We start from the raw sequence: 27,178 nt of genomic DNA, 5'->3' as shown, positions 1-27,178 counted from the left end.
ATGAAGGATGCATGAATAAATCCATAACCTTCCTGAGGTTATGTGGCCATCTCAAAAAAGAAACCTTAAAATGATACCCAAAAGAAAATAAGTACAATAAACAAGCTAGTTTTATATATATAATAGAATCTTTTATTGACTGCTATTAATTATGAATCCTGTGGAAAATTACTTCATGTTCAAGTATAAGGTGTTGACAGAGGCTCAGTCTGAGGGGTAACTAATGAACATGGCCTCTCGGAGTCTGTGACCAGACAGTCTCTTACTACACCAGCTGTGTGAATACCCAGGAGGTAGAAGTGTGCAGATATAAGATGTTTGTGAGGAAATGACAAGAACTTATCACTCACCTGGTCCTTCTGCTCATCTACTTTTTCTTGTAGAAGCGTTTCCATATTCTTTAAGATCATTTCCACTTTATCCACTTGCTTTTCTGTGGTATTAAGTTGTTTTTCATGTATTTCCTGACAAAAGGAGGTTACCAATCAAAAAATTATGTTTTAAAAGAACTAACTTCAAGACATTTAAAATGGTATTTGGGCGAAATGTACACATCTACAAGTTACTAGCTACGAGCCTCTGTCTGAACATGGGATGCTAACAAGCTCTGTCAGGAGTATAGGTGTGGCGCAGGGCGTAGTGTTTTGCATAGGAATCCGACAGTGGCAGTTTCTTACATAGGCTTACAAAAAAACAAAAACAATGCCATCAAGCCAATTTGACTCACAGCGTCCCTCTATAGAGTTTCTGACAGGATTTCTTTATGGGAATAGATAGGCTTATCTTTTTCCCTCGGATCATCTGGTGGATTTGAACTGTCAATCTCGCTGTCAGCAGTCCAATACTTATCTGGTAATGTAACCACTATTCCAAAGGCCTGTCATATGTTTTAGCAGTTGTGTTCCTAGGTATTTACTCAAATGAGTTGAAAATCTGTATCCACATAAAAGCCTGCATACAAATATTTATCGTAATTTTATTCATTATTGCCCCAAACTGGAAGTAATCAAGAGGTCCTTCAACAGGTCAATGGCTAAACAAACGAGCATATCTGTATCATGGAAATATTATCTAGCAAAAAAAATAAATGAGCCATCAAGCCATGAAAAAAAATATGGAGGAAACTTAAGTACTTATTAAGTACAAGAAACCAGTCTGAAAAAGCTACATAATGCATGATTCCAATTATAAAGCAAAATTAAAGAGACAGAAACAAGGTCAGCGACTAGCAGGAGTTCAAGGAACAATAGAGGAACAAACAGGTGGAGCAGAGAATTTTAAGGGCAGTGAAATTATTCTGCATGAAACTTTAATCTTGGGTACAGGGCATGCCTACGGGCAACCCTAAGCGTCATCCTGAATGGGAACAAGAGACAGCAGTTAATAACGAAAACTGATGCTGTGGAGTTAGTTCTAACTCAGGGCAACACATGTATTTGTCAGAGTCGAAGTGCTCCATGGGGCTTTCTTGGTCATGATCTAACTCTGTAATTCTAACATCCCAGAAAACCTGATCTGATCTGTAACCACATGGAGTTTCTTTCTATCTCGTTATTTATTTTTCAATATGAAAACCGTTTGCAGTAGTGGTCTCATACAATATCTGTCTCTTGTGATTGACTAATTTCACTCAGCATCATGTTCTCCCGAATAATCCATATTATTGTTTTGCATCACATCTTTTAAAACAGTTGTATTAGCACTTCACCCACGTCATACAATTCAATCAGATCAAGAAAAGTTGTCCAATTGTTACAATATTTAATTCAAAACCTTTTTCTTCTTCCTTGTACTCATTGTAATTCATGTACTTATTTTTTTCTAACTGTGGCACAAATGTACAGAAATATTTTCCAATTGCACAACTTCTAGTTGTATAATTCAGAGCGAGAAGAGGCTCAATAATATTCTTCATGTTGTACAACTATCATTGTTATCTTTTTTCAAACTATCGACCACAGTGACAGAAACTCAATGCTCCCAAAGCAACAGATCTTTCCCCTTCACCCATGGTAACTGTTGGTCAAGTTTGGTTTCTTTTTATACAGTATTTTAAAAAATCATTTTATTAGGGGCTCATACAACTTTAAAAAAATTTATTATTATTTTTTAAACAATTTATTAGGGGCTCATACAACTCTTATCACAATCCATACATATACATACATCAATTGTATAAAGCACATCCATACATTCTTTGCCCTAATCACTCTCAAAGCATTTGCTCTCCACTTAACCCCTCTGCATCAGGTCCTCCCAAGAGCAACCTCACTGGACACCCCTCCCCCACAATGTCAGCCCTCCCTCTTCTCCCCTCAACAGGCATGCACCTATGTTCCCCCAAATTTGACCATTGCCTTTCTTCTTTCCTGTGCTGCCCCTCGCATCAGTAAGCCCCATTCCTCTGACAGGGCTGATTCCCTCTCTGGGAGACCTCACCCCAAATCCACATGGCTACCTCTCAGGGACCAGCATCAACCCGACCCCATCCATCTGATTCCAGCTCTCATGAGGTGACCTTCGGCCAAGTGACCTACATGATACTTACTTTGAGCAGATGATGTGTGGCTCTTTAGCGGCCTGCCTGGTCCCCAGCCAGACGACTGGATGGCCTGCACACTTGAACTTGTGCCCGTTCTGCTGCATGTTCCTATTATCGTGGACTCACACAGTGTTTATCCTTCTGTGCTTGACTAGCTTCACTCAGCATAATATCTTCCAGATGCCTCTACAACTTGAGGTGTTTCATTGTTGTTTTTAGGGATGTATTCCATTGTATGTATGTACCAGAGTTTTTATCCACTCTTGTACTGATGGTAATGTAGGCTGTTTCCAGCTTCTTCCTGCCCACCCACCAGCTTTTTGCTACTATGAACTCTGCTGTGATGACCATAGGGGAGGGAAACATCTGTCCGTGATCTGCTTCTTATTTCTTTGGGGTACATACCAGCAATGGTATTGCTGGATCATATGGTAGTTCAGTTGCCATCTGTTTTAGGTATCGCCATACTGCCTTCCAGAGTGCCTGTACATATTTACCAGTCCACCAGCAGGGGATAAGAGTTCCTATCTCACCACACACTCTCCAACATTTGTTGTTCTGTTTCTTTTGAAAAATCATTTTATTGGGGACTTGTACAACTTATTGTAATCCTTCCATTGTGTCAAGCACATTTGTTCATTTGTTGCCATCATCATTTTCAAAATATTTTCTTTCTACTTGAGCCCTTGGCATCAGCTCCTCATTCCTCCCCCTACCTCCGCCCTATCCTCCCTTTCACATTCTGTTTTTTTTAATTGGGCTAGTTATGGGCATTAGGTGGGATTTTATGGTCATTTTGACTCGCATTTCCTGGGTGGCTAGTGACAGGGAGCATGTATCAGTATACCAGTATCAGACTGTTTTGACAACTGTGGCTGTATAAGTAGGTTTTGGGGTCAAGTAATGTGAGATCACCTGCTTTGTTCTTTTTCTTGGGGAGTTCTTTGCTTATCCTGGGTTTCTTCCCTTTTTATATGGAGTTAATAATCAGTGTTTCCATTTCTTTGAAGAATGATGTTAGAATTTGGATCGGCAATGCATTTTATTTGTAGATTGTTTTAGATAGTATCAACATTCTCACAATACTGAGTCTTCTGATCCACAAACACGGAATATGCTTCCATTTGTGTAGATCCCGGTTGGCTTCTTATAGTAATGTTCTATAGTTTTCTTCGTACAAGTCTTGGTTTTTGGTTAAGTTTATTCCCAGGTATTTCAGCTTTTGCAAAGGATACTGATTCCTTGGTATCTTTTTCTGTACCCCCATCCCTGGTATAGAAGAAGTCAATTGTTACTCTTGTATACTGCTACTCTACTAAACTCCTCTATGACTTCCAGCTAGTCTCTTGTGGACCCTTTAGGATTCTCAATATATAAAATCATATTATTTGCAAACAGTGAAGTTTCACTTCTTATAATGAGATTCTTGAGGCTCTTGCTATCTATATTTTCAACTTGTCTTTTCAGAAAGGTTGTAGGAATTCACTCTCTTTTTAAGATTTAATTCCTTTATGCTACTCTTCTAAATAAAGCAGATTTATAAAAAACTATGATATTCCATGTTCTTTTCCCCCAGGCTTCCTGGCTATGTGTGGGGCAGTGTATGTCTCCATATCTTTAAGTTGTTGCTCTCATATTCCCACTCTGCACTGCCCACTCACCTGCTCTTTCACCTGGTGACCAGCCCGATCCATCTTCAGTGTCAGCAACTGAACGGGTACTTGATTTTTCTCATTTTGAGCCTTCTGGACAAAGGCCTCCTCACCCAGGTGAAGGATCCTATGGTTGAGCTGAGATAACTGATCCTTGTATTTCTGACTCTAGAGCAAAAAAGGGTAAAACAATGATTGAAAACAAAAACGAAGCCCCAGCAGATCCTTTCAGTGGTTAATGAGGGGTAATTTTGTCTCACTGTGGGACGTGGCAACATCTGGAGGCATTTTTCATGGTCATAATTGGGGTAGGTAGGGGTGGCTACTGACATGTAGAAATGCTACTAAATATCCTACAGTGTATAGGACAGCCCCTATACAGACTTATCCAGTCTCACACAGCAATGATGCTGAAGTTGAGAACTCTGCTTTATTCCTGAGAAGAAGTGAGAATACATCTAGACCATTAAGAACATTTAAACCACTGTTCTGAAGGCCTCCCACTTTTATCTAAGTTATTTAAAACATCGTGTTAAGGGGGGGGGGGAGGAAGAAACTTAAAGCATATGAATCTCTTCAAAAGGACCTCTGACCTGTCCCTGATATCCAAATCTATCTGGCAGTAAGTTGTTGATATTCTCAGTACCACTGGGCCAGGAAATTAGAGTGTCTGACAGATGTCCTCTTGGTGTATACACAAATGGCCGTGTGTTCCAACAGTTGCTAGAAAATTTCTCAGTTTTTCACCATAGAGATTTCAGTTACTGTCAACCACTGGTCAGGAGCATCTTTCAATAAATTACAATTTAAAAGAATCAAATTAAATTTTTGTTGGATTGCCTTTCTTTTTTTCTCACAACAATTAGTTTTCAGGGGAGAGATCAACCACAGTTCCAAGGTATTCCCACGTTGGTGTGAATACCTATGGTTCAGCAATGAGCAGAATCATATCATTTTTATCTTGTAGGTTTAATACGCACACACAAGGGTAAGTATAAAAGCATTTTATAATAGAAACTTGTTAAAAATGATTATGGAAACATATGTATGAATGTGCTTGACACAATGAATGTATGTATGGAATGTGATAAGTTGTATGAGCCCCCAATAAAATGATTAAAAAAAGAAACCTTAATTAAACAAAACTATCAAAATATGAACTACTGTTTCATGTCATATCTTTATCTATGCCTATATGCTTCTGAAGTGTTTTCATCTTTCTATTCATTTCCCAAAGAATTCTCACTCTTCAATTTATGTCATGTCAAATGGGAGTTTTGTCATGTTCAAGGGATGCAAATCATGTTCGTTTTAAATGTCCTCTGAGCTTGGGAACACAGAGCAGTGTGGAAGGCAGATAAGGCTGCGTCAGGTGGATGGGTCGTTCCCAATGAGGAGCTCGTCAGACAGTCCTTGCTACCCTCCAGGAGGAGCAGGTATGGCGCCGTAACAGAACACACGCCGTGGTACATTTTCCTGTCCTTCTTCCTCCTTCCCAGCGCAGCTTTCCATTCTCTTCAGATGTCTTCCTGAGAAGTCTCTGTGATCATCCTTGAGAAAATATAAAGAGGATTCCTTTGAAACCCAGAAAGAGAGTCTCCAAAGCCTTCTGAGGTGACTTGCCTTGAATTCATCTTTGAGGTCTTCCCGACCTTCATTAAAACGCTAAAAAGTATTGTGTTATGTGGAGCAGCAGCATTCCTGTAAACTTGTGGGAAAACTTAATTAATTTGGGAATATTCACTTGAGTTTTGTTAAAAATGTGATAGCCCTGATGTAAATGAAAATTGATTTTTTAAAATTTATGTTTTTCCCAGATCATTTTATTAGGGCATAATCCAGACATCATACCAATAGCTCTATCAGATCAAGCAGCGTTGTGCAATTACTGCATATAATCAATTTCTTCCTTTTCATACTACGTGATATCAGCTCCCCATTACCTCTTTCCTCCCCATCAATACACCCCAAGAACTCTTACTCCAGTTATTACCTCTACAGATTCACCCAATCTGGGTTTGATAAACCCCCAAACACAGAAAGATACATAACAGAGAATCAAGAAAGGTACCAAAATAACAAAATACAGCAGAGATAAGACCTAATCTAGAAAACAACAGCAAAACCCAGAAAATATTAAAAACTAGATAAAAGTCAAAGTGTATCTAAAGGGAGCTCAAATAACAAGATTTTAACCATTCAAGCCCTATTTATCATTTTAATTTACTATAATCGTCTTTCCAATACCAGCTGCCTGATAACCAGGTTATTCCTATCCCTCAGTGATAGTCAGAGGGGGGCCACTGGAGGCTTATTCCCTGTGGAGAACCTGAACATGTATTTTGGGCTCCCACTGTCAGCCATAGCTTTGTGAACACCAGAATTTCACAAATTTCAGCTCTGACAGCACGCCCTTCTTCAGATCTGGTTTATATAATTGATAATCCTTGGATCATCGATGATCGTGTGCTTCTTCCAGGTGAGTTTACTGACATCTCACTTAGATGGGTGCTTATTTGAAACAAGCTCCAATTATTTCCAACAGGGTTTTGTGGAGACCTTGGGTTTTTCTCTCTCTATAAAATCATACCATCTGCAAATAACTAGAGCTTAATTTCTCTTTGCCCAATTGCACTCCCTTAATCTCTTGTTGCCTTTTGATTCTGGCTAGGATCTAGCACAATGCTGAATAAAAGTGGGGATAATGGGCATCTTTGTCTGGTTCCCATTTTCAATTGCAATGATTTCAGCTTTTCTCCATCCAGTATGATACTGGCTGTTGGATATTAAGACATGGACTTTAGTATATTGAAGAATTTCCTTATATTTAATTATTGTTTTTATTAGGAATGGGTGTTGGATATTGTCAAATGCTTTTACTACATCCATCAATATGATCATCTGGTTCTTCTATATTTTGTTTATATGGTGGTATGAATCCCATTTGGGCATGAAGTATTATTATTATTTTGATATGTTGTTGAATTCTACTGGCCAGGATTTTGTTGAGAATCTATGTTCATGAGAGATATTGGCTTGTAGTTTTCTATTTGTGTGAGGTCTTCCTTTCATTGTCATTGGTTTAGTAATTTTTTCTCCATCTTTTGACTCTCAGTCTGTTTTTGTCTGTGAGTTTGAGGTGTGTTTCTTGAAGGCAGCAGATTGATGGATCTTGTTTCCTAATCCAGTCTCCTACTCTGTCTTTTGACTGGGGTATTTAGCCCATTGATTTTCATTGGTATTAATTCCAAATGCAGGTGAGTTACTATCATATTGTATTATCTGTGTTTGGGAGGGAGGAATCTATTCATGTCCTTGTTTCCCGTCTAGATCTACTGTTTTGGGTGTTGTTTTAGTGTGTTGACTTCTGGAAAGAAGCACGGACTGTGGCGATCTCATAATGTTTTTGTGCTGTTGATTTTCTGACCATAGAGATATGGTTAGTGTTTTCGGCAATGCTGGTTTTGTTTTTATGAATTCTCTATTTCCTTGTTTGGGAATACCTTTATTTCTTCTTTATATGTGATATATCGCTTTGCTGGATACAGGATTTTGGTTGGCAGGTTTTTACTTTGAAAGTTTGATCTATGTTGCTCCATTTTCTTATTTCCTGCATATTTTCTGCTGAGAGCTCTGAGCTTATTCCAATCTGATTACCTCTGAAGGTGACTTTTTCCCTCTCTAGCTGCTCTCAAGATTCTCTCCTTTTCCTTGAAGTTGAATATTTTGACTATCATATGTCCTGATGCCCTCCTATACATGTCCCCTACCCCCACCCCCCGGGTCTAACCTCCTTGGAGTTCTCTCTGTCTCCTGAATGGTTATTATCTCCTCCTTTATAGTACTGGGGAAAATTTCCTCCACAAATTCTCTTACTAATTTATATGTAGATTTGTTTGTTTCTTCCTGTTCCAGTATTCCAAACAAGACATTCATTACTTCTGTTCATGGTTTCTCACATCATCCTCAGGTTTACTTCAGATTATTTTACTCTTTTGTTTGTTTCTCTCATTTGCTGAAGTCTGCATGGTTGTCTTCAAGTTCATAGATTCAATTTTCATTTTCTTCCATTCTATTGTTCAGTTCTTTTTTGGGGGTAATTATTTTATTGGGGGCTCATACTACTTTTATCACAATCCATTCATACATCCATTGTGTCAGCACATTTGTACATTTGTTGCCCTCATCATTCTCAAAACATTGCTTTCTACTTGAGTCCTTGGTATGAGCTCATTTTTTACCCTCCCTCCCTGCCCCCCTTTCTCATGAACACTTAATAATTTATAAATTATTATTAGTCATGTCTTACACTGTTCAACGTCTCTCTTCACCCACTTTTCAGTTGTACATCCCCCAGGGAGGGGGTTATATGTAGATCATTGTAATTGGTTCTCTCTTTCTACCCCCACCTTCCATCTACACTCCCAGTATTGCCACTCCCACCACTGGTCCTGAAGGGTTCATCTATCCTGGATTCCCTGTGTTTTCAGTTCCTATCTGTACCAGTGTACATCCTCCGGTCTAGCCAGATTTGTAAGATAGAATTGGGATCATGATAGTGGTGGGGAGGAAACATTTAAGAAATAGAGGAAAGTTGTATGTTCATCATTGCTACACTGCACCCTGACTGGCCCATCTCCTCCCCGTGACCCTTCTGTAAGGGGGTGTCCAGTTGCCTACAGATGGGCTTTGGGTCCCCAATCTGCACTCCCCTCATTCACAATGATATTATTTTTTGTTCTTTGATGCCTGATACCTGATCCCTTTGACACTTCATGATCACACAGGCTGGTGTGCTTCTTCCATGTGGGCTTTGGTTGGCCTAGAAGGCCACTTGTTTACCTTCAAACCTTTAAGACTCTAGATGCTATATCTTTTGATAGCCGACAACATTGACTTTCTTCACCACATTTGCCTTCAGTGATTGTGTCTGGAAGGTGAGCATCATGGAATGCCAGTTTAATAGAACAAGTGTTCTTACATTGAGAGAGTACTTGAGTAGGGGCCAAATGTCCATCTGCTACTTTAATACTAAACCTATAAATATATGCATAGTTCTATTTCTCCATCATCATATATAAATATATTTACATATGTACATGCCTACATTTAGAGCTCTATAAATGCTATGTGCCTTGCAGTTCTTTCCTCTATTTCCTTTTATTTTGCTCTTGTTCATGTTCAGCCTTCATTAGGGTTTCAGTAATTCCTCTCGGTTACATTACCCATGATCAAGCCCTACCAGGCCTCTTACACGCTCCTCACCACTGATTTTGGATCACTTGTTGTTCTCTTGTCCCTTGGTTTGTTAACCACTTCTTTTCCCCAACCTTCCCCTCTCTCTTGTCCCCCTGGAACTGTCAGTCCCATTGTTTTCTCCTCCAGATTGTTTATCCCACCTATTTTATCTAGATAGACCTGCAGAGATAATAATATACACAAAAACAAGACAGAACAAAACAAAGCAACAAAAGAAAATAAAACAACACCACCAAAAAACAAATGACAAAAAAAGAAAAGCCTGTCAATAGTTCAAGGTCTGTTTGTTGACATTTGCGAGTGTTTGCTGATTGAGCCTGATGGGGTGCCATGCTCTGAACCCAAAGTCTATTTTTGATAATGCCTCGGGACTTCCTTGCTCTGCTTCCCTTGCTGTTCTGTTGCATGCCCTTCATGTTTTGCCTCAGTGTGGTGGGGTCAGATCGGTCTAATTCCCACACTGTGTCTCCAGTGTTGTCCCCTATAGGGCTATGGGTCAGTGGGGGATGTCCTGTCTCATAGTGGGACCAGCCATATGGTCCTCTCTGTGCATTGGCTGTTCTTAGTGGGGATATTGTCCTTAAGGCTTGGTGGGCCAGGATGTGCTCCAGTCTCTCTTCCTCCCCCTTCATTTGCTTCGATTTACTCTGATCAGACATGTCCCTCTCTCGGAGCTGTAGCTTCAATGCTATCCTCTGAAGTACTTTCTTCTGGGGGCAAGGGCTGCTGTCCATGTAGTTGGGATTGGGGCCAACCCCTCAGACCTCTCTACTGGTTCCTTGCTTCATGCCAGTATGTTGCATTCACATCTTGGAGCATGGGGTAGAAGTCTGGTCCTTCTTTCCCGGCGACGATATGAACAAGACCCTCCCTTTGGATGGGTTAGTTCCCTGTTCCCCAGCTACCCATTTATTTCATTTTCTTCCCCCCCCCAACCTTTTTAATTGTCTAACATATGTATCCCTGGATTTGGTCTGGCCCCTGCCATACTACCACCCCAGGAATGTTTGTATACAGTAGCTTTTTCCTTATGTCCCTTTTGCATTTTTTTTAAGTTTACCTCAGCGGACTCATGTTGTATTTGTGTTTTGTGCTTGGCTTACTTTGTTTAGCATCATTTTCTCCAGTTTTTCCCATGTGGCAAGGTGCTTCATGCATTCATCACTGCTTTTCAGTGATGTGTAGTACTCCAGTGTATGTATGTACCATAGTTTTTATTTAAATCATTTTATTAGAGGCTCATACAACTCTTAGCACAATCCATACATACATCAATTATGTAAAGCACATCTGTACCATAGGTTTTTAATCCATTCATCTGTTGATGGAAATTTGGGTTGTTTCCAACTCCTTGCAATTGTAAACTGTGCTGCGATGAACACCGGTATTGCTCAGTTCTCATACAATGTTTTTTAATTCTGTTATCTCATTGTTTTGTTTCTCGGTTTCTTTGGGGTGTGAGGTTTTTAGTATCACACTTTCTTCCTTTTTTCAGAATTGATCCCCAAATCTCTTGTATGGTCACAAACATCATTCACCTGTATTCTCTTTCTGGTAATTTAAGGTCTTCACTTTCTGTGTATTCCAATGAAGTTGCGTAATCTTCAGTTGTTGACTTTTGTTTATCTTGATTTTTTGTGGTTACTACTGCTGACTGTTGTTTGCATGGCATAGTGATCCAACTGTAGATGGTATGTAAGGTTCTGGATTGTGTGTGAGTAGGTGGAGGAGGGAGGGGCAGGACTTGCTCTTTGGGTTAGTGGAGAAAGTTCAGATAGGGGCTGGAAATTGTATTCTGTTGAGATGAGGAAGAAATGATAGAGCTGACTGGGTAGAAGGAATAGGAGATAGGAATACATGAGTAGGATTTAGGTGACAGAAATAATCATAAGTGGTGTTCTGGTTATAGTGGTTTTCTGATAAATTAAAAAAGGGGATTTTAAGGGGTCTGCTAGTACTTGTTAGTTTATGTGAAAGTGTGTCTCACTGTTAAGATTCTGGCTGAGACTGGCTGAATTCCCAAGGAGGTTCTAACTGGTGGCAGTTTCTAACATTTTATATTTTCTTTTGGTTGAGGTTTTTCTCTGTTTTGCTTTGTCATTGTTTGTGCTTTGTGTGATTTTTTGTGTATGAAATCCAGGCTATGTAAATCTCTAGAGACAGTAACTGGAGTGATAGTTGGCTAGGGGCATGGCAGGAAGGTTGCGGGAAGTGGGAAGCTAACAATGAGTGGAAGAAGGAAGAGTTCTGACATTGATGGTGCTGATGACTGCACAACTCTTACTCTTGTACTTCTGCCAAAGAAGCCTCATCTCAATCTAATTATTATCAATGACTAGACAAACCCAAACTTCAAGACACGGAACAAAACAATTGCATGTAATATTCAAAAGTGCCATGGTCTCCAAAATAAAGAATAAACCGAGAGAAAGAGACAAGAAGACATGATATAAATGCCACATGTGATTCTAAGAATTATCAGGATGGCTGGCAGCACCAAAATGGGGTGTCCCTGACGGCAGTAATGTATCCACACGAACTTTCTGATTTTTGACAAGGGAGGTAGTTACTGCATTCTGAAATCGTTGAGGAACAAAGTCCTCTATAATATTCGAAAATAGTTTTTAAAGAAAGAAAGAAAGAGAGAAAGAAAAGTTCATTAGCTTCACATCAGGTGGTAATACTAAACCTGACTGTTGATCATTTCCATTTCAAGGCAGGCCTGATATTTCTCTTTCTTTAAAATATCAATTTCTTTCCTGTTGAAAAAGCAAAATTAACAATATCATTGCCAATTAATGTGTTTTCTTCTTCTAGTAACAGTCCACCATGGCTTGGACAAAAAGGCCCACCCCTACCTCCCCTCATATTCTACGGCCCAGATCCCTCTACACTACTGCTACTGCTATGATTGATAATAGTGGTGATGGTTCAATCTTGATCCCAAGCTCCTAAAGCCAGAAGAATTTAGGAAAGTTTACCCTTAGGACTTCAAACCGATTCATTCCAGTTCCAACCCCTGTTGATAATTTGAATTTTTGACCTAAATATACTGAATCACAATCAATATTTTAGCAAAGTTCTCAGGCGATTCTTTAATTTTTAAAAAAGTTCTATTGATACATAATTCACATATATACAATTCAATAGTTCAATCATATCAAGATTGTATAATCATCACCACAATCAGTTTTGGAACATTTTCTTCATTCTTGTACTCGTCGTTATTAGCTTTCCATTTCCTTCTAACCAACTGTGTGAAACTCCCAAAGAACCAGTAATCCAGTTAGGGTCTGTATAGATGCACCTATTCTGGACTTCATCTATAGGAAAACATACTTTAAAAACAACAGAAACAACTAACAATAACAAAGTAAAACAGACAAGAACATTTAGAAAAGAAAGCAGAAAGTATTAAAAACTGGAACAAATTAAAAATGGAACTTAAGAGAGATCAAAAGACAAGGTGCCAAATTTTAAACTAACTGCATCTCCAATAATCCCCTTTCCAATGCATTTTACATGCGAACAAGGCTGGTCCCATCCTTGGTCTAGGGTCAGATGGGATTCGTCAGGTGACTCTTTTTGAGGCGGAAATGAAAATTTTCAGCAGGGAGGGTGAAACCAAAGCCAGGTGTCACCTTGGTTTGTGCTGGTAACTGCCAAGGTCAATGGTATAGCCTCCCACACCCCTTAACGATTCAGTCTTAGAAACCCTCTACAGACTCAATGAGAGTGGGTTTAGTTTTCGCTTGCAAGATTTTGCCAGATTGTACAAAAGGAGCATTCTCCGTGGCAATCCTTAGTCAAGCAAATTACTACGGATTTAGCAAAGTATGGAACTAGCCACCCAGCAACACAAACACAAACCATCTTACCCTCACTGCGATCTGCTGGGAATGGAGTCTGGTAGTAAACTTAGGAGAAAATGGTTTCAAGGGAAGACCTCCTGGATTTCAGAACTGTAATGATGCAAATCCCCGCTGGTACCTTCCCCTGCCATCCATATTCTGACCGTCATGGCTACTCCATCAACTATGCTCCATGCTCGCAGCAGGTCAGAGTTGACTTTATCTTGAACTTCTTATTTGGAAGAAAAATCAAAAGGCAGACTGCCCTTGGATATGGCTACAGCAGTGAAAACTCACTGACCAGTGTTAGCACTCCACTCCCTGTCCCTTGTTCCTGCCTCAGTGTCCTAGGGCCCAGACCTACCCCTAATGCCGATATCTACATACAAATATAAACCGTGGTGAAAAGTCCACCTGAAATTATTACTGAGTCATGAACATAGATATTGTATTTGTCTAGGAAGGCCCTAGGATCATTTCACTGTACTAAACTATGTCCACCTGTCCTCACCATCAGGTGTGATGCGGAGTACTTTCATACAGGGAATAAGGTGGTATGCCACGATGGCAGAGGTAAGAAGGATGGGTGTAGCAGCTGCTCACTGTGGGGTGGTCAATGCTGCCACATACATACGTGTTCTACCTTTTACGTCTGAGACCAGGCATTCAGGTATGAGAGGGGCTGCCTGCATGTGGAGGTAGGCCAGGGCCCTTTACATATGTGTCATGTCATGGTCAGAGACCAATTAGGTTCATCCACTCTTGGCTTTCTGGAAAGTGAGGTTGATTTGAGAATACGCCCCACTTTCTATCTCAGTAACTTCTACACTCACTTTACTGAGAGGAAACCACTCATTCTGCTATGTGAAAACTGGGTCACAAGCTCAAAGGTCCTAAGTTGAACCTGGACAAGCCTTTACCTCTGTACATCATTTGTTCTTTCTGCAACTTTAAGTTCTTGCTGAATCCTTCCCAATTCATTTGTCAACGATGTGTTTTCTTCAGAAAGCCTCTGTAGCTCGGCTCTGCAAGCACAATTGACAATCAGAAGTAAGTTGGGAACCATGTGCCCATGGTTGGTATCAATGCGTAATACTGAATGTGAGACCTTGGGGCATTCCAAAAGCTATTCCCTGCTAGTGAATCCCGGCAGGGATCTAAGAAACAAGAATGACCAGAGCTTAAAATATATGCACACATTTTCCTCTTTAGTGAGACTGTCACCTGCTATACTCCAAGGTCATCACTGGAAGGAAAAACTGAGGAAGAAACACATATTGATTTATGGAGCGGCCTGATGCACAGTGAATACCTCAGCAGAGAAAGGCAGGTGTCACTATCTACTCCATGACCAAGGCTACCCTGGGCCACATTATTTCCTGACAAACAATTCTTAAAGAATCTCTGCCAAGACAACACAAGTGATTTATAACAGGCAAGTATTTTTACCAACAAAAAAATCCCTAATGAGCTTTGAACCCATACTTTCTGTCCTGAACACATGTCGATATTTATCCCCCCAACTACGTCTTTGTCTGGCATCTTGTTAGATTCTAATTTTCCCAATCTAAGTAATCAAGGTACTATATAACCTTGCCATGCTTATCTTATGCATTATGTTCTAGTATCAAGCACAAGTATGTCTCATCTGACTTCATTTGATCTCATGGGGCACTAAGGGAAAAATAGAGAAAAAGAAGTCATGGGAACTTTAAAAGCAGCAAAGGGTTTAGAGTAGGGCTGTCAAATAAATGGGACATGAAATTTGAAATGGTCACCCTGGCTCTAGTATGGGAAACAGATTGATTCTAGGTGTGTACACTGTGTTAGGTGGAGGTGTAATTCTACTTTTGGCTGCTTGGAGCGCAGATACACTGAAGATTGCTCATCCTATCTGCTGAACAATTAAGAGACTATGTGAAGCCAAGTATGTAACTGCCCTCACAGAAGTAATGGAGAACACACTCAGAGCAGAAGACAATGGATGACTAGGGGCTCCGAAAACGTAGACAATTGTGTGTGTCAAGAGATTCCACCAAGAGTTAAAAGAGAAGCTAAAGGCTGTGGAATTTCATATTGGACAATGACATACTGGACAAGAGACTCATCTCTAAAATTTACAGAAAATTGAGTATCTCAACAGAAAGAGATAGGCAATCTAATTTAAAAAATGGTCAAAGGATGTGAACAGATCCTTCACCAAAGAAGACATTCAGGGGGGCAAAAATATATGAAGAAATGCTCTTAATCATTAGCCATTAGAGAAATACACATCAAAATGAGATACGACCTCACCCCCCAAATTAACTGGAAGGTTAAAAAAAACAACAACAGATAACAACAAATGATGGTGAGGGTGTGGAAAGACTGGCACTTTCATACACTGCCGGAGGAACTGGGAAATGGTGCAGCCACTGTGCCAGGCAGTATGGTGCACCCTGAGAAAGTTGGGAAGAGAAATACCATGACACATCAATCCCTCTACTTGGTATGTGTCTTCGAGAAATAAAAACTATGACACAAATAAATAGATACAGACCCATGTTCATCATAGCATTATTCACAATAGCAAAAAACAGGAACAATCTAAATGCCCTGCAGTGGAAGAATGGATGAACAAACTTGGGTGCAATAAACACACAATGAAATGCTATGCAACGTTGAAGAATAACGATGCACCTGCAAAGCCCTCACAGAGGGATGGACACGGAGGACAGTACGCCGAGTGGAATTAGTCAAAAACAAAAAGGACAGATATCGTATGAGACCACCACTATAAAAATCAACAGTAAGTTTTCTTATGGAAATAAAAACATTCTTTGATGGTTGCAGAGGATGGAAAGGAGGGGGGGGGAGGTGCGGCTAGAACACAGGCAAGTGATAGCCTGGGCGGAGGGGAATGCAACACACAGGAGAAACGATGGAGGCAGGCAGGCGAGTACACCGGTAGTTTGCAAGAGTGAGAAACTACAGACGCAAACACTGTTAGATTCAAAGTCCTACAACAGTGGGGGATTGGGGAATCTACAAGTGAGTACTTGGACATACACACAGGCTGAACAGATAGGAGACTTTTACAAACACATATATGTGTGTGTGTGTGTGTGTTTAAAAGAGAGTATTTGTATATTTACTTTTACTGCAAATATATCCATGAATGTGGTGGGGCGAACAGAGGACAAAATTATGACAACTTCTTAAATATAAGCAGATACTCTGAAGGAATAAGGTACTGGGCTTTGGGGGAGTGGTATCACAATAGCTGCAGGGGACAAAATGATCCATTAGCATATCATAGTTCACAAAGACAGTGCTCTACATTCTAATCTGGTAAGTAGCAGCGGTCTTAAAGGTCTCTGAGCAGCCGTCTAGGGTGCAAGGACTGATCTCTCCCTGTCCAGGGCAGAGCAGCGGGGTGGCAGTTAAACAGACACAGGGAAAACACTTAGTTGAAGGGACAGTGAGAACACCGGTCTCCACAATCCTGGGCCCAGAAGAACGGGGTGATACCTGGCGCCACCACCACCAGCTCTGCATAAAATCACACTAGAGAGTCCTGGAAAGAGAAGAAGAACCTGTCAATCAAAATCCTAAAAGAAACCAGGCTTACTGGTCAGACAGCGTCTGGTAGGGCCCCTAAGACCGTGCTCCCTTGGGTCTGGACTTCAACTCACTACTGTGTTAGAAAAGTCAACCGTTAAAATGAGATGGGGAGCATTCACCCAAAGACAGAAGGCTAGGAAGGGAGGAGAAAAGGACACAGAAAACAGGGAAGTCGTGGACTAAGGGAGGGCATATTAAGGGGACTGGAATGAATGAATGGCATCAAAATATGTATGAATTGCAGAGTGTTAAAGTATGATCTGCTCTGTAAACCTTAATTCACAATAAAAACTTCATTAAAAAAAGAGTTGTAGTTGAGTTTTGCACAAGACACATTGTTTCTTATGTCAATAAAAAGGTAAACATTATTATATCTTAAAATCTAAAAAATTCCATTCCATACAAACATATTGCATTGACCCAGAACTTTCATAGCAGTAGAAAAATGCAGGCAAGAGAATGAAAAATAAAGTGCAAATGAAATAACTATAGCTCTAAGCAACAATATGGAAGAATCTCACAAGCAACATATGGTAATAAAGGACGGATGGTATGCTTCTTTTATATAAAGTGCAAAAACAGGCAAAATTAAGGAGTTAGAAGTCAGGATACTGGCTATGTGTGGGGAATCCAGGAGGGTTCTATTTCTTGTTTTGGGTGCTGGTAAAACGATCTGATCAATTTCTTATAAAATCATAGCAGTACACTTTTTTATTGCATATAACATTAGAATATTTTAAAAAATACACACCTAAATACACCAAAGATATGTGATCATGAATGTATCAGAGATAAAAAACATCCAGATCACTACTGTGGTTGGCAGATTAATGACCTCCTAAAGACTGTTCTGGGAAGCCATGGTGGTGCAGTTGGTATTGTATTCATCTGCATTTCACTCTAGGTTGCTAACTGGAAAGCCAGCAGCTAAAAGACCCACCCACTCACTGCTCTAAAGGAGAACGATGGGGCTTTCTGCTTCTATCAAGATTTATAGCCTCACAAACCCTAGGGATCAGTTTTACTCTGCCCTTTGGGGTGGATATGAGTCAGAATTAACTCGATGGCAGTTGGTAAAACATTATTCATGTTCTAATTCCCGATTGTGAATATTATGTTACATGGCTAAGGGGAATTACAGTTGAAGATGAAATTAAGTCTGCTGATCAGCTGACTGTGAGATAATGAGATTATTCTGGACTATTCTAGTGGGCCTATTGTACAGACTAGGGTCCTTTTAAATGAAAGAGGCAGAAGAGGCACAGCCTTAGATTCAGCCAGCCATTGGACGCTTTGAAAAGTGGAAGAGGCCACGAGTCAAGAAATGTGAGTGGCTTCTAGAAGGTGGAAAAAGTAAGTACATGGGTTCTCCTTAGAACCCCTTGGAAGGGGCACAACCCTGATGACACCTCGATTAGAGTACAATTTAGCTCTCAGTTCTAGCTAACATGCAACTAAGCTGTCAAGAAATTAGCTAAATTTTAACCTATTTCTGACCTGTAGCGTCTAGAACTGTAAGATATTAAATCTGTGTTGTTTTAAGCCACTCAGGGACATGGGTCCATCTATGGAAAATATTGGGAAAGGCCTTCCTATATCCCAGGCTTTTGAGATAGAGCATTTGCCAGCCAAAGTCCTCAAGCGAGAAGGCCAGTTCCACCTGTGGCCTTTCAAGCAGCCTGCCCAGCTGGTGGAATTAAGAACTCCCTCTCAGCTCAGCTTTCTCTAGAAGGCATTGGCTTCTGCGGCCAACATCCGAGTGTCCCAGTCAGTTCTTGGGGCTCTCACAGAATTCACGAAGCAGTAGATCTGCGCCAAGGACACTTTCAATAAATACACACAGTGGGACTAAAGGAAGGTGCTTGGAGCTGGCAGGCAGAGACCTTCAGAGACCCCAAAGGAATGAAATGGGGTTCAGGGCAGTCTTTCGTGGGCCCCGTGAGACAAGCACAGATTTCCTGCTGACAGAGATAGTGAAAACCTGAGTCTAAGCCACAGCAGTCCTCTTGGTGAAGTTCTGGGGGTTTCTGTATGGAAAATTTCTCTTTTCGCATTCACACAGCACCTAGCAACACCACGGCCCGAGTACAGGCCAGACTGGGCTTGTAAGCTTGGGCACACCTGGGCTACGTGGTATTCTCCTGGTGCCGAGTCTACCAGCCTGCTAGGAGGAAAGGGGGTTATGCAATCAAGTCATCAGGGACTGAGATGACTCAGTTCCACTTGTTTAAGAATGGATAGAGGGCAAACCTGTTATTCTCTCTCGAGTCTGCTTCTTTCTCCCTAGCCAGAAGCTTATCTTCCAGCTGTAGGAGCCAGGTTTTCATGTCATTCTTTTCTCTCTCCAGCACAGTTTCTACCTTCTGTTATCGGTACAGCATCTTCTAATTTCTGCTGTCCTGTCCTAGTGGTCCCTACCCCATGCTCACCTTCCAAGACACAGAGGCTCCTAGAGGGGCAGCTTGTGTCCAGCCATGTCCAGTAAGGGCTGCTCTGTGGCTTTGGACTCCTGCTGCTCAGATGATCTTTGCTTCTGACCAGCAAGGCTGCTAGCCAAAGGTACGGGTTTCTCCAGGAACATGGGCCTTGCCCCTCTAGGGGATAGCATAGATCACCCATGTCTCTAAAGGAGCAGGAGCCACCTCTATATCATTCACCAAGATGGGATGGCCCTGATAGTGAGCTATGCAGAGGGTCCTCTGGGCTGTGGGGCTGCTCTCGGGACCGGGCTCTGGACAGGATCTGCAGTGAGATGCCTCCCTGGCATACGCAGGAACTCAGCCTCTCCACGTTCTGACCCTGCTGGTCCCGTCTCCTTTCTGACTTCTGTGGACCTCAACAGGCCTGGAGGCAGTTGCCTTTCCCTCCTTCAAGAAGGCTTTCAGCCCCTCTGCCTCCAGGGAAAGCCCTTTTAATTGCTTCCTATATGTGGTATCTAACTTTTCAAGTGCAAACACTTTGCAAATTTTAGCTTGCTCTTTACTCATCAGCCCTCCCTGCCACCCTCCACCCTCCACCCCCCACCCAACTTGCGTTGCTGCTTCTTGCACTGGGCTAGCATCTCCTTCTGCCTCTCTTCTCTATCCCTTGTCCAAGTCCAGCTGGGCTCCCATGTCTGTCACTAGCTGCAGTTGCCTCTGAAGCATCTTTTTCTTTTTACAGTCCCATTGCTGTAACAAGTGCGCTGCTTCCATCCACAGGAGTTTCTGGCTCAGTTCAGCCTTTGCCCCCTTTCTACAGAAACTTTCACATGGACCTGGCTCAGAAACACGAATGTCACATGTATCACAGGGTTAGAAAGGCCTGCCCAAGCGCACGTTCTAAGTGCACAACTCCTCGCTACTCGTGCCAGCTGTGCTCAGAGAGTGCATGCACAGGATCTAGTTGATAATGCAGCAGACACGACTTGTCAAATGGGACTAAATTTACATTTAGACGGATTAAAATGGAATAAAATCAAAGCTCAGATTCTTGGTCACATCAGTCACTTTCAGTGACCCCATGTGGCCAGTGGCTCCTGTAATGGGCAGGCAAACACAAGATATGTCTATCACTACAGAAAGCTGTATTGGGCAGTACTGGCCTAAAGTTTAGTGAAAAAAAAAAAGTACCTTTAGTCGAAATTACTCTAAAAAGTATTTTAAACATCTAGGAAAGAGGCCTTTAGAAGCCCCAGGAAAATAACACTGAGGTGGAGTGAGGCCCAGCTGAGAGCAGTCAGCCTGGGAGAACAAGAGTAACTCAGCTCATCAGAGTCATGCAATATGGCTCGACTCACAATCATGACATGGGGTGGGAATGGGGGTGGGAGCAGCCTTCCAGCCAGTTAAGGAAACTCCTGGGACCAGACATGTCCCTTTGCTGCTTCTTAGAGCCTGAAAGGGCTTGGGAATAGTGGCAATGGTCTATAAGTTGTTCTGGACAGTAGCCCGCCCTTTACCAGACAGTTCACAGGTTCAGATACTATGAAGCAAAATTCTCAGGAGGAAGCTCTGGATCATCCTAGCGGGCAGTATGTGTTATTGCAACGCCCAGGTCTGAGGCCACTGTGTGGTCATCTTTTGGGGAACAGAAAGGCAGGGTACAGAAGAGGGTACAATTCAGTAGTCCAGGATTTTCTTTACCGCCCATACTTAAGCTGCCTCAATTTCCTTGCACCATGACAGAAAGGCAGACTGGCTCTGGGATCATCAACCTCCCCAGGTCACAGGACACGGGAGATGGCTTGATCCACTGTGGTCATCGTAGTGCCACTTCTAACCCGAGCCATGTTCCCAGCTAAGAATGCTTCCCAAGGAGGCTTTGCAGGTCTGGTCAGCAGGGCTCTAGCCCGCTTGGTGTCCAAGTTGGCGAGGGCCAAGATTCTCTGTGGGAGAGTGAGGTCATGATAAATAGGCATGGGCTGGCAGCAACCAGTTATCATTCCACTAAGTGAAACCTACTTGATACGCTCAGTTTTCCAAAGAAATCTTTCATTGCTTTTCTTTGTGATGACACAGCAACTCGCTGCCATGAAACCGATTCTAACTCCTATGCTCTGCAGGATGGAGCAAACTGCTGCCGAGGCTCTCAGATGGTCCCTCTTCTTGGAGGAGCAAGTCTGTTTTTCTCTCACAAAGCAGTTGGGAGGTTGGAATCACCAATCTTGTAGTTAGCAGCCTGATGCTAACCCAAAGCCCCAGCAGGGCTCCTTTCGCTTAGGACAGCTTTGAAAAGCTACCTTCGCAGATAACTGGCCTCCCTATTGCAAAGGAGCTTTTAGCCTTTTTCTCCATTTGCCCACATACTACCGCGTGCACTGGAAAATTAGAACATGACATTAAATAAGGAAGATGCTTTGCTACTTTGTTCCTTTGCTACAGAGAAGTCTGAGGCAGAAAATAAATATGAATGTGTTAAAAGTAGTCTACAAACTAAATTACTTCATAACTTAAGTTTTAATATATATATTTCTAATTTAAGTTAAAACAACTCATACAAAGCCCTATTTTTTCCTACCTTCCTCTCTGTGGCCAGAGAAAAACTACCCACTTAGCATGCACTGCAGTTGAGGCATTTCCTGAATTAAATATCTAATGTGGGTTTTTGGGAAGAACTTCAGACTGAAGGAGGACCCAGAAGAAAACAGGGCAGCAGACCTGATTTGTGGTAGTCCGTGCTGGTGTCTCAGGCGTAGCTTCTCGTCTGGCCACTGAGCTAAGGTGGCCAACTCCTTGGGGCAATGTGGGCCCCCACTCCTTATCTCCCACAGCTGCCCCTGCAGGCTGCAAAGGGCATCCTGAGACTGTGCATGGAGCGCCTCTCTAGCATGCTGACTTCACTTTTGAACATAAGCTCCATTTCCCTTTTCTCCTTCTCAAAGTTTTTCTTCATTAGTTCAATTTCCTGCTTGTAGTTTACCTGGAAAGAGAAACATTAGCCCCTGACAATATGACATGGAAACAGCAAGGTTGTCGGGCATGCCAAGGAGCTGAGGCCTGCAGAAGTCAGGGATGAAAAGGCAGCGGTGACATCCCCAAGACTCAGTGCTCAAGATGTAGGCACAGCCTTGTCTGGACCAGTTGGATAACCTCCCGTGGGAGAAGATATTGTCTGGCCGTTGGCTGGCAAGCTCCGTTTAGGTAAGTAACTTGCACCCAGGAGCTCAGAGGTCCCGGTGGAAACAGGGTGGCTGGCTCTCTGAGTCCTGAAAGTAGAAAGAACGCGGCACATGGCAACTGTGTGCGGACATTCTCTTAGTCACCATCTAAGGAGAGGCAGGAGCTAACTTCATCTGAGAAGACCTTGTCAGCCAGGGTAATCCTGGCTGAGAAACTATGCAACATCCCACGAGAGGCAAAGCCAAGGATAAGTTATGCTAAGAATGAGGTAGGTGGTGTGAATTCCCACACAGCAGTTGGCAGGGCTGCACTCAGCATGCCAGCCCCCAGCGACTTTGGGCCAGGCACTGACAGTCATTTCTGCTTGTATTTCCCTCAAACTGTCTTCTTAGTGCCCCCGCTCACCAACCAGAGAAATCCAAGGCAGCTGCCTGGAGAAGGGTCAGCACTAAGCACGGCTCTCTGTGCACAAAAGGAAGCCCCAGGCTCCCCCTCGGGCACCCCTCACACCTACCTTCGTCTCCAGCTGGCTCTTGACGTCTTGGTAACGTTCTTTCACCTGCTCCATCATGAGTTCCGTTTCGAGGCTCACTGGAGTAGGAGCTGTAACGCATGTGAAAAAGCCTGCGAAGAAGAGGAAATCTCAGCTTAGCTCAGTGAGGACATTACAGGTTTCTTACAGCTTTCCTATTCCCAAGGGACAACAAAGCACAGATTCTACATGTGCTTTTTCAAGGGAAAGGCAGTGATGGTGGAGTCCTGCCGCACTGGCGTACAACAGCACGCATCACTGGTGATCTGCTATGTTGTATCCATGTAGAATAAAGGATCTCAAACTTATTTGGTCAGCTGTCCAATTTTCAGAAAAATAGTTACCCAGCAACCCTCTGGCAATTAACTTTTATACAATAGCCCATCCCTAATCCAGGATAGGGTGTAGGTTATTTGCTTTGGCAGCTCCCACGGATTATTCCAGTGCCCCCCAGGGGGCAGCATTGCCCACGTTAGGAAACACTCATTTAGAACCATTTCACACTTTCACCAGAACAGATTGCTCAGGAGGCTCCTGCAGCCCATCACACCCTTCAAGTTCCTACAAAGTGGCAGTGATATCGTGTGAAGGGACTTCAAAAAACCTCCAGAACACGGAAGAAAAAGATAATGGAATTGTCCATGAATGTAAGGCCCCCTTGTACTTCACTTCAAGTTTATTCCCTGGTGATGCCAGGATCATAGAGGAGGTGGGGAGATGGAAGAAGTGGGGTGACCTGGTGACACATGCCTCTGGGCAGTGTGATGCCTGGGAATGAGCCTCACTGTGTATGAAGGTGGCCAGACACACCTCATGGCCTGTTTATTAGCTAAAGACTTCAAATTGGCCTCCTCCTCCTCACACAAATAATGCTGGGTTTCAGGATATGTAGGAGCTCTGGTGGCATGGTGTTTATGCATTGGACTGTGATCTGAAATGTCAGCAGTTTGAAACCACCATCAAGAGTTACAGTCTCAGAAACCCACAGGGGCAGGTCTCCCATGTCCTATAGGGTCATTATGAGTTGGCATCAACTTGATGGCAGTAAGTCTGTGTGTTGCTCGATAAACTGGTCAGATGATTGCTGAAGCCAAAATGGGTGCATAAGCAAATGTGGTTGAAAAAAGCTGATGGTGCCTGGTTATTAATAGCATATGGGGTCTTAGATGCTTTGCAATTAAATAAGTGCCCAACTAGCAGGTAAGAAACAGCCCACAAGGAAGCACACCAGCCTGTGTGATCATGAGGTGTTGAGGAGAAATGGTATCAGAAGTTCAAAAGATAAGCAACCAAATTGATGTGAAGGGGCATGGATGTAGTAGAGACCCAGAAATCACAGCCCCTCTGGTAGTTGGACAGTCACGCTCAGAAGGGACACAGGAAGGGATGATAAATCCAGGGTGTGGTATAGCACTGATGAACTACATAATTATCCTCTAGTTCCTTAATATTCCCTCCCCTTTTGATTATGGTTTTTATTTGTTTTGCCTCTTTAATCATATCAGATTTGATGTAGGTTCATCGTATATTTAATATCATTTGATACATGAAAGCTAAGATAGATAACCCTTCAGAAACAATAAATGGAGTAACGGTTCCCTGAGGGTACGGGAAGGGGGGAGGAGATAACAGGGAGCTGAGAGCACTGATGACTGAATAACCCCACTCAATGGGATCGAACAACAGAATTGTATGTGAGTGGATATATTGGATGTGCAAGATATGGAAAAAAATAAAGTAAGGTTTCCTGGGGCGGGGTATGGTGGGCAAAGGAGGGAATAAATGGGGAGCAGATATCAAGGAGTTCAAGAAAAAGAAAATGTTTTGAAACGGATTGTGGTAGCAACTGTACAACACTGTTTGATGTGATTTAACTATGGAATGTTATACTTGTAAGATGTCCCAACAAAATGATTTTAAAATACAATAATAATAATAATAAATAAAGCAGTCAGGCACATTCCATACGTGTGGAATGAGGAATGGTGCTTGAGAGCACTGCAAGGACTCGCTTTCCGACCTGAATCACCACTCCGCACACCAGGCACACAAGGCACATCTTTGAACTACGTGTGTTGCTAGGGCTTGGAAGAGAGCTGGTCTGAGACTCAGAATTGCATTTATGCCATGACTCAGTCTTCATTTTGCAGTGTCAAGGATGGGACGTGGCAAAGTCATCCTCTACTCTCATTGTCACCCTGAAAATGGTGACAAACTTTGACATAAGGGACAAGACAAAAACCTGAATGAGAACCTCTGGAAAGAATTACTTTGCCTTGGAAACTGAGAACTGTCAACTTGCGCAGTCACCTGGGCTGACAGGAGGTCCGTGAGGCTGGACAGTCCACATCACTAGGCTTACTGCAACCCAGCTTCTTACTATTCTCTCAGCAGCAGACAAACATCGGAAGGGTCAACTGAGCCTTGGTGCTGCTTCTAAAATGGTTTCCATCAGAGGGATGGGAGGACAGTACATAAAAAGGCCACATTGTGAAACTGCTAGGTTTCATTAGCGATGGCATGAAGCCTAGGTCTGTGATCTGGTGCCGCAGTCCCCAGTCTCGAGCAGACCCAAGACTTCAGGGCCCTGTCTCCCAGGTTTTGGGTCAGTGGTTCGTGCTGAGGGCCGTAAATTCTGTGTAGTTGAGGGGACACAGTGTCCATTTCCCTGGGGATGGCTGACCTGTCTGTTGTGTGGAAGAATACGTAGGATGCCTTAAATGGATGTCACAGCACCCTTGGCATCTCTGGATGTGGTGCAGCTGGCTGTGTCAGGCTCCATCCCACATTTCCCAAATGAGTCTAATGGCCTTTGACTGTTGACTCACAGGATTTCAAGACACCAATCTGCCATTTGCAGGTGAGCAGGTTATGTTGGGGTCCAAAGACGCTGTACCCACATTCAGAGAAAACTTAAGGTTCCCAGGTTGGCTCTTTTAGCTATAATTCATTTACATTTTATTAAATAAATAGCTTTAGAGCACTACAAAACTGGGAGGGAGGAGGATGCAAAATGCTCGACTGCCAAAGATACACAGGTCAGTGTCCACAGATCTCCCTGGGGTGAGGGAATGGCCTGTCAGTGTCCACAGATCTCCCTGGGGTGAGGGAGTGGCCTGTCAGTGTCCACAGATCTCCCTGGGGTGAGGGAGTGGCCAAAACTTAGCACACAAAACCACTGTGTATCAGAGCTTTGGCAGCAGGGCTGAGAGACTTGCCACGGTGTCTGCTGATGCACAGTTGGGGGCACTGATCCAAGAACCAACCCCTGGCTATACAGGACTATGACAAAACTCTAGGGCAGCTGTGTTACCTCCTTGTTCTTGTCTTTTGAAGGAGCTGAGATTAATCAAACACAGTCTACACTGTAGGTGGAATTTGTCATAAACCTCAGCACTAAGAGGATCCTGAAGCCAGAGATATCTACTTTTAAGCAGATATGCACGCCTATGCACACAGGTCCCAACTGCTTCCAGTGCTTGACCTGTGTCCTGCGCAGGCGCCGCTGGCACAGGTCTATTCTGAGGAATTCTGACACTCAAGGGGACAAATCTCAAGCTCTCTCTGAATATCAGGGAGTCATTAATATGTTTTAGATATAATTTATCTCTTTTATTAAAAGAGTTTTCACATCAACCAGCTTACAGCTCAGAGGACAATCTGTATAGAGACTGGTCTGTGACCTGGGCAAAGGAAATATAGCTCCTTTATTTACTGTCACATACCCTCACTCTCTCTGTCTCTAGCCTATGCTGAAACCTCACCACCAAGTCCCCTCATCTTAATCACAACTCTGGAGGTGGCTTTGGAACATCTACGAGTGATGGACATGCCTCTGATGAGGTCATTGTGAGATCACATAACTGCTGCCATTTCATTACAGTTGATAAAGCCCCCATCCCCTTCCATAAATTCCCAGCTACAAGGAACTCAGCCGGGTGGTGCCAGTGTGTCTGGGGCAGGTGTTTGTGCCTCAATATACCCTATGATGCTTGGAAGTGGCCCATGACACAAACTACGGGTAGGTCTGAGAGATAGCCCAGTTTGCTGGAACAAGGACTCCACCCTTTCCCCAAGAAGATCCTCTACCTTCGGAGCAATCTGCTGGGGGCAGGCATCCATCTGGCCGGAAACTAGAT

At 42.7% G+C, this 27,178-nt stretch overlaps 1 protein-coding gene across 1 annotated transcript in view; it reads right to left on the bottom strand.

Annotated features, from left to right (window-relative positions):
- Positions 1–4,263: 4,263 nt before the first annotated feature.
- The window catches only part of LOC142436896 (ninein-like protein), a gene marked incomplete at its 3' end in the record, with an annotated part of 87,753 nt that continues 64,838 nt past the window's right edge, over positions 4,264–27,178 (bottom strand). The window contains exons 9-12 of the mRNA XM_075540251.1: positions 19,158–19,231; positions 14,225–14,329; positions 12,143–12,212; positions 4,264–4,362 (exon numbers count right to left, since the gene is read on the bottom strand). Coding sequence (XP_075396366.1) covers positions 4,264–4,362; positions 12,143–12,212; positions 14,225–14,329; positions 19,158–19,231 — 348 coding nt within the window. The remainder of the gene's footprint in view (positions 4,363–12,142; positions 12,213–14,224; positions 14,330–19,157; positions 19,232–27,178) is intronic.

Source organism: Tenrec ecaudatus, unplaced genomic scaffold, assembly GCF_050624435.1.
Source record: "Tenrec ecaudatus isolate mTenEca1 unplaced genomic scaffold, mTenEca1.hap1 Scaffold_774, whole genome shotgun sequence".
NCBI classification, from domain to species: domain Eukaryota; kingdom Metazoa; phylum Chordata; class Mammalia; order Afrosoricida; family Tenrecidae; genus Tenrec; species Tenrec ecaudatus.
The sequence above is the reverse complement of the archived record's forward strand: the minus strand, read 5'-3'. Positions and strand labels throughout refer to the sequence as shown.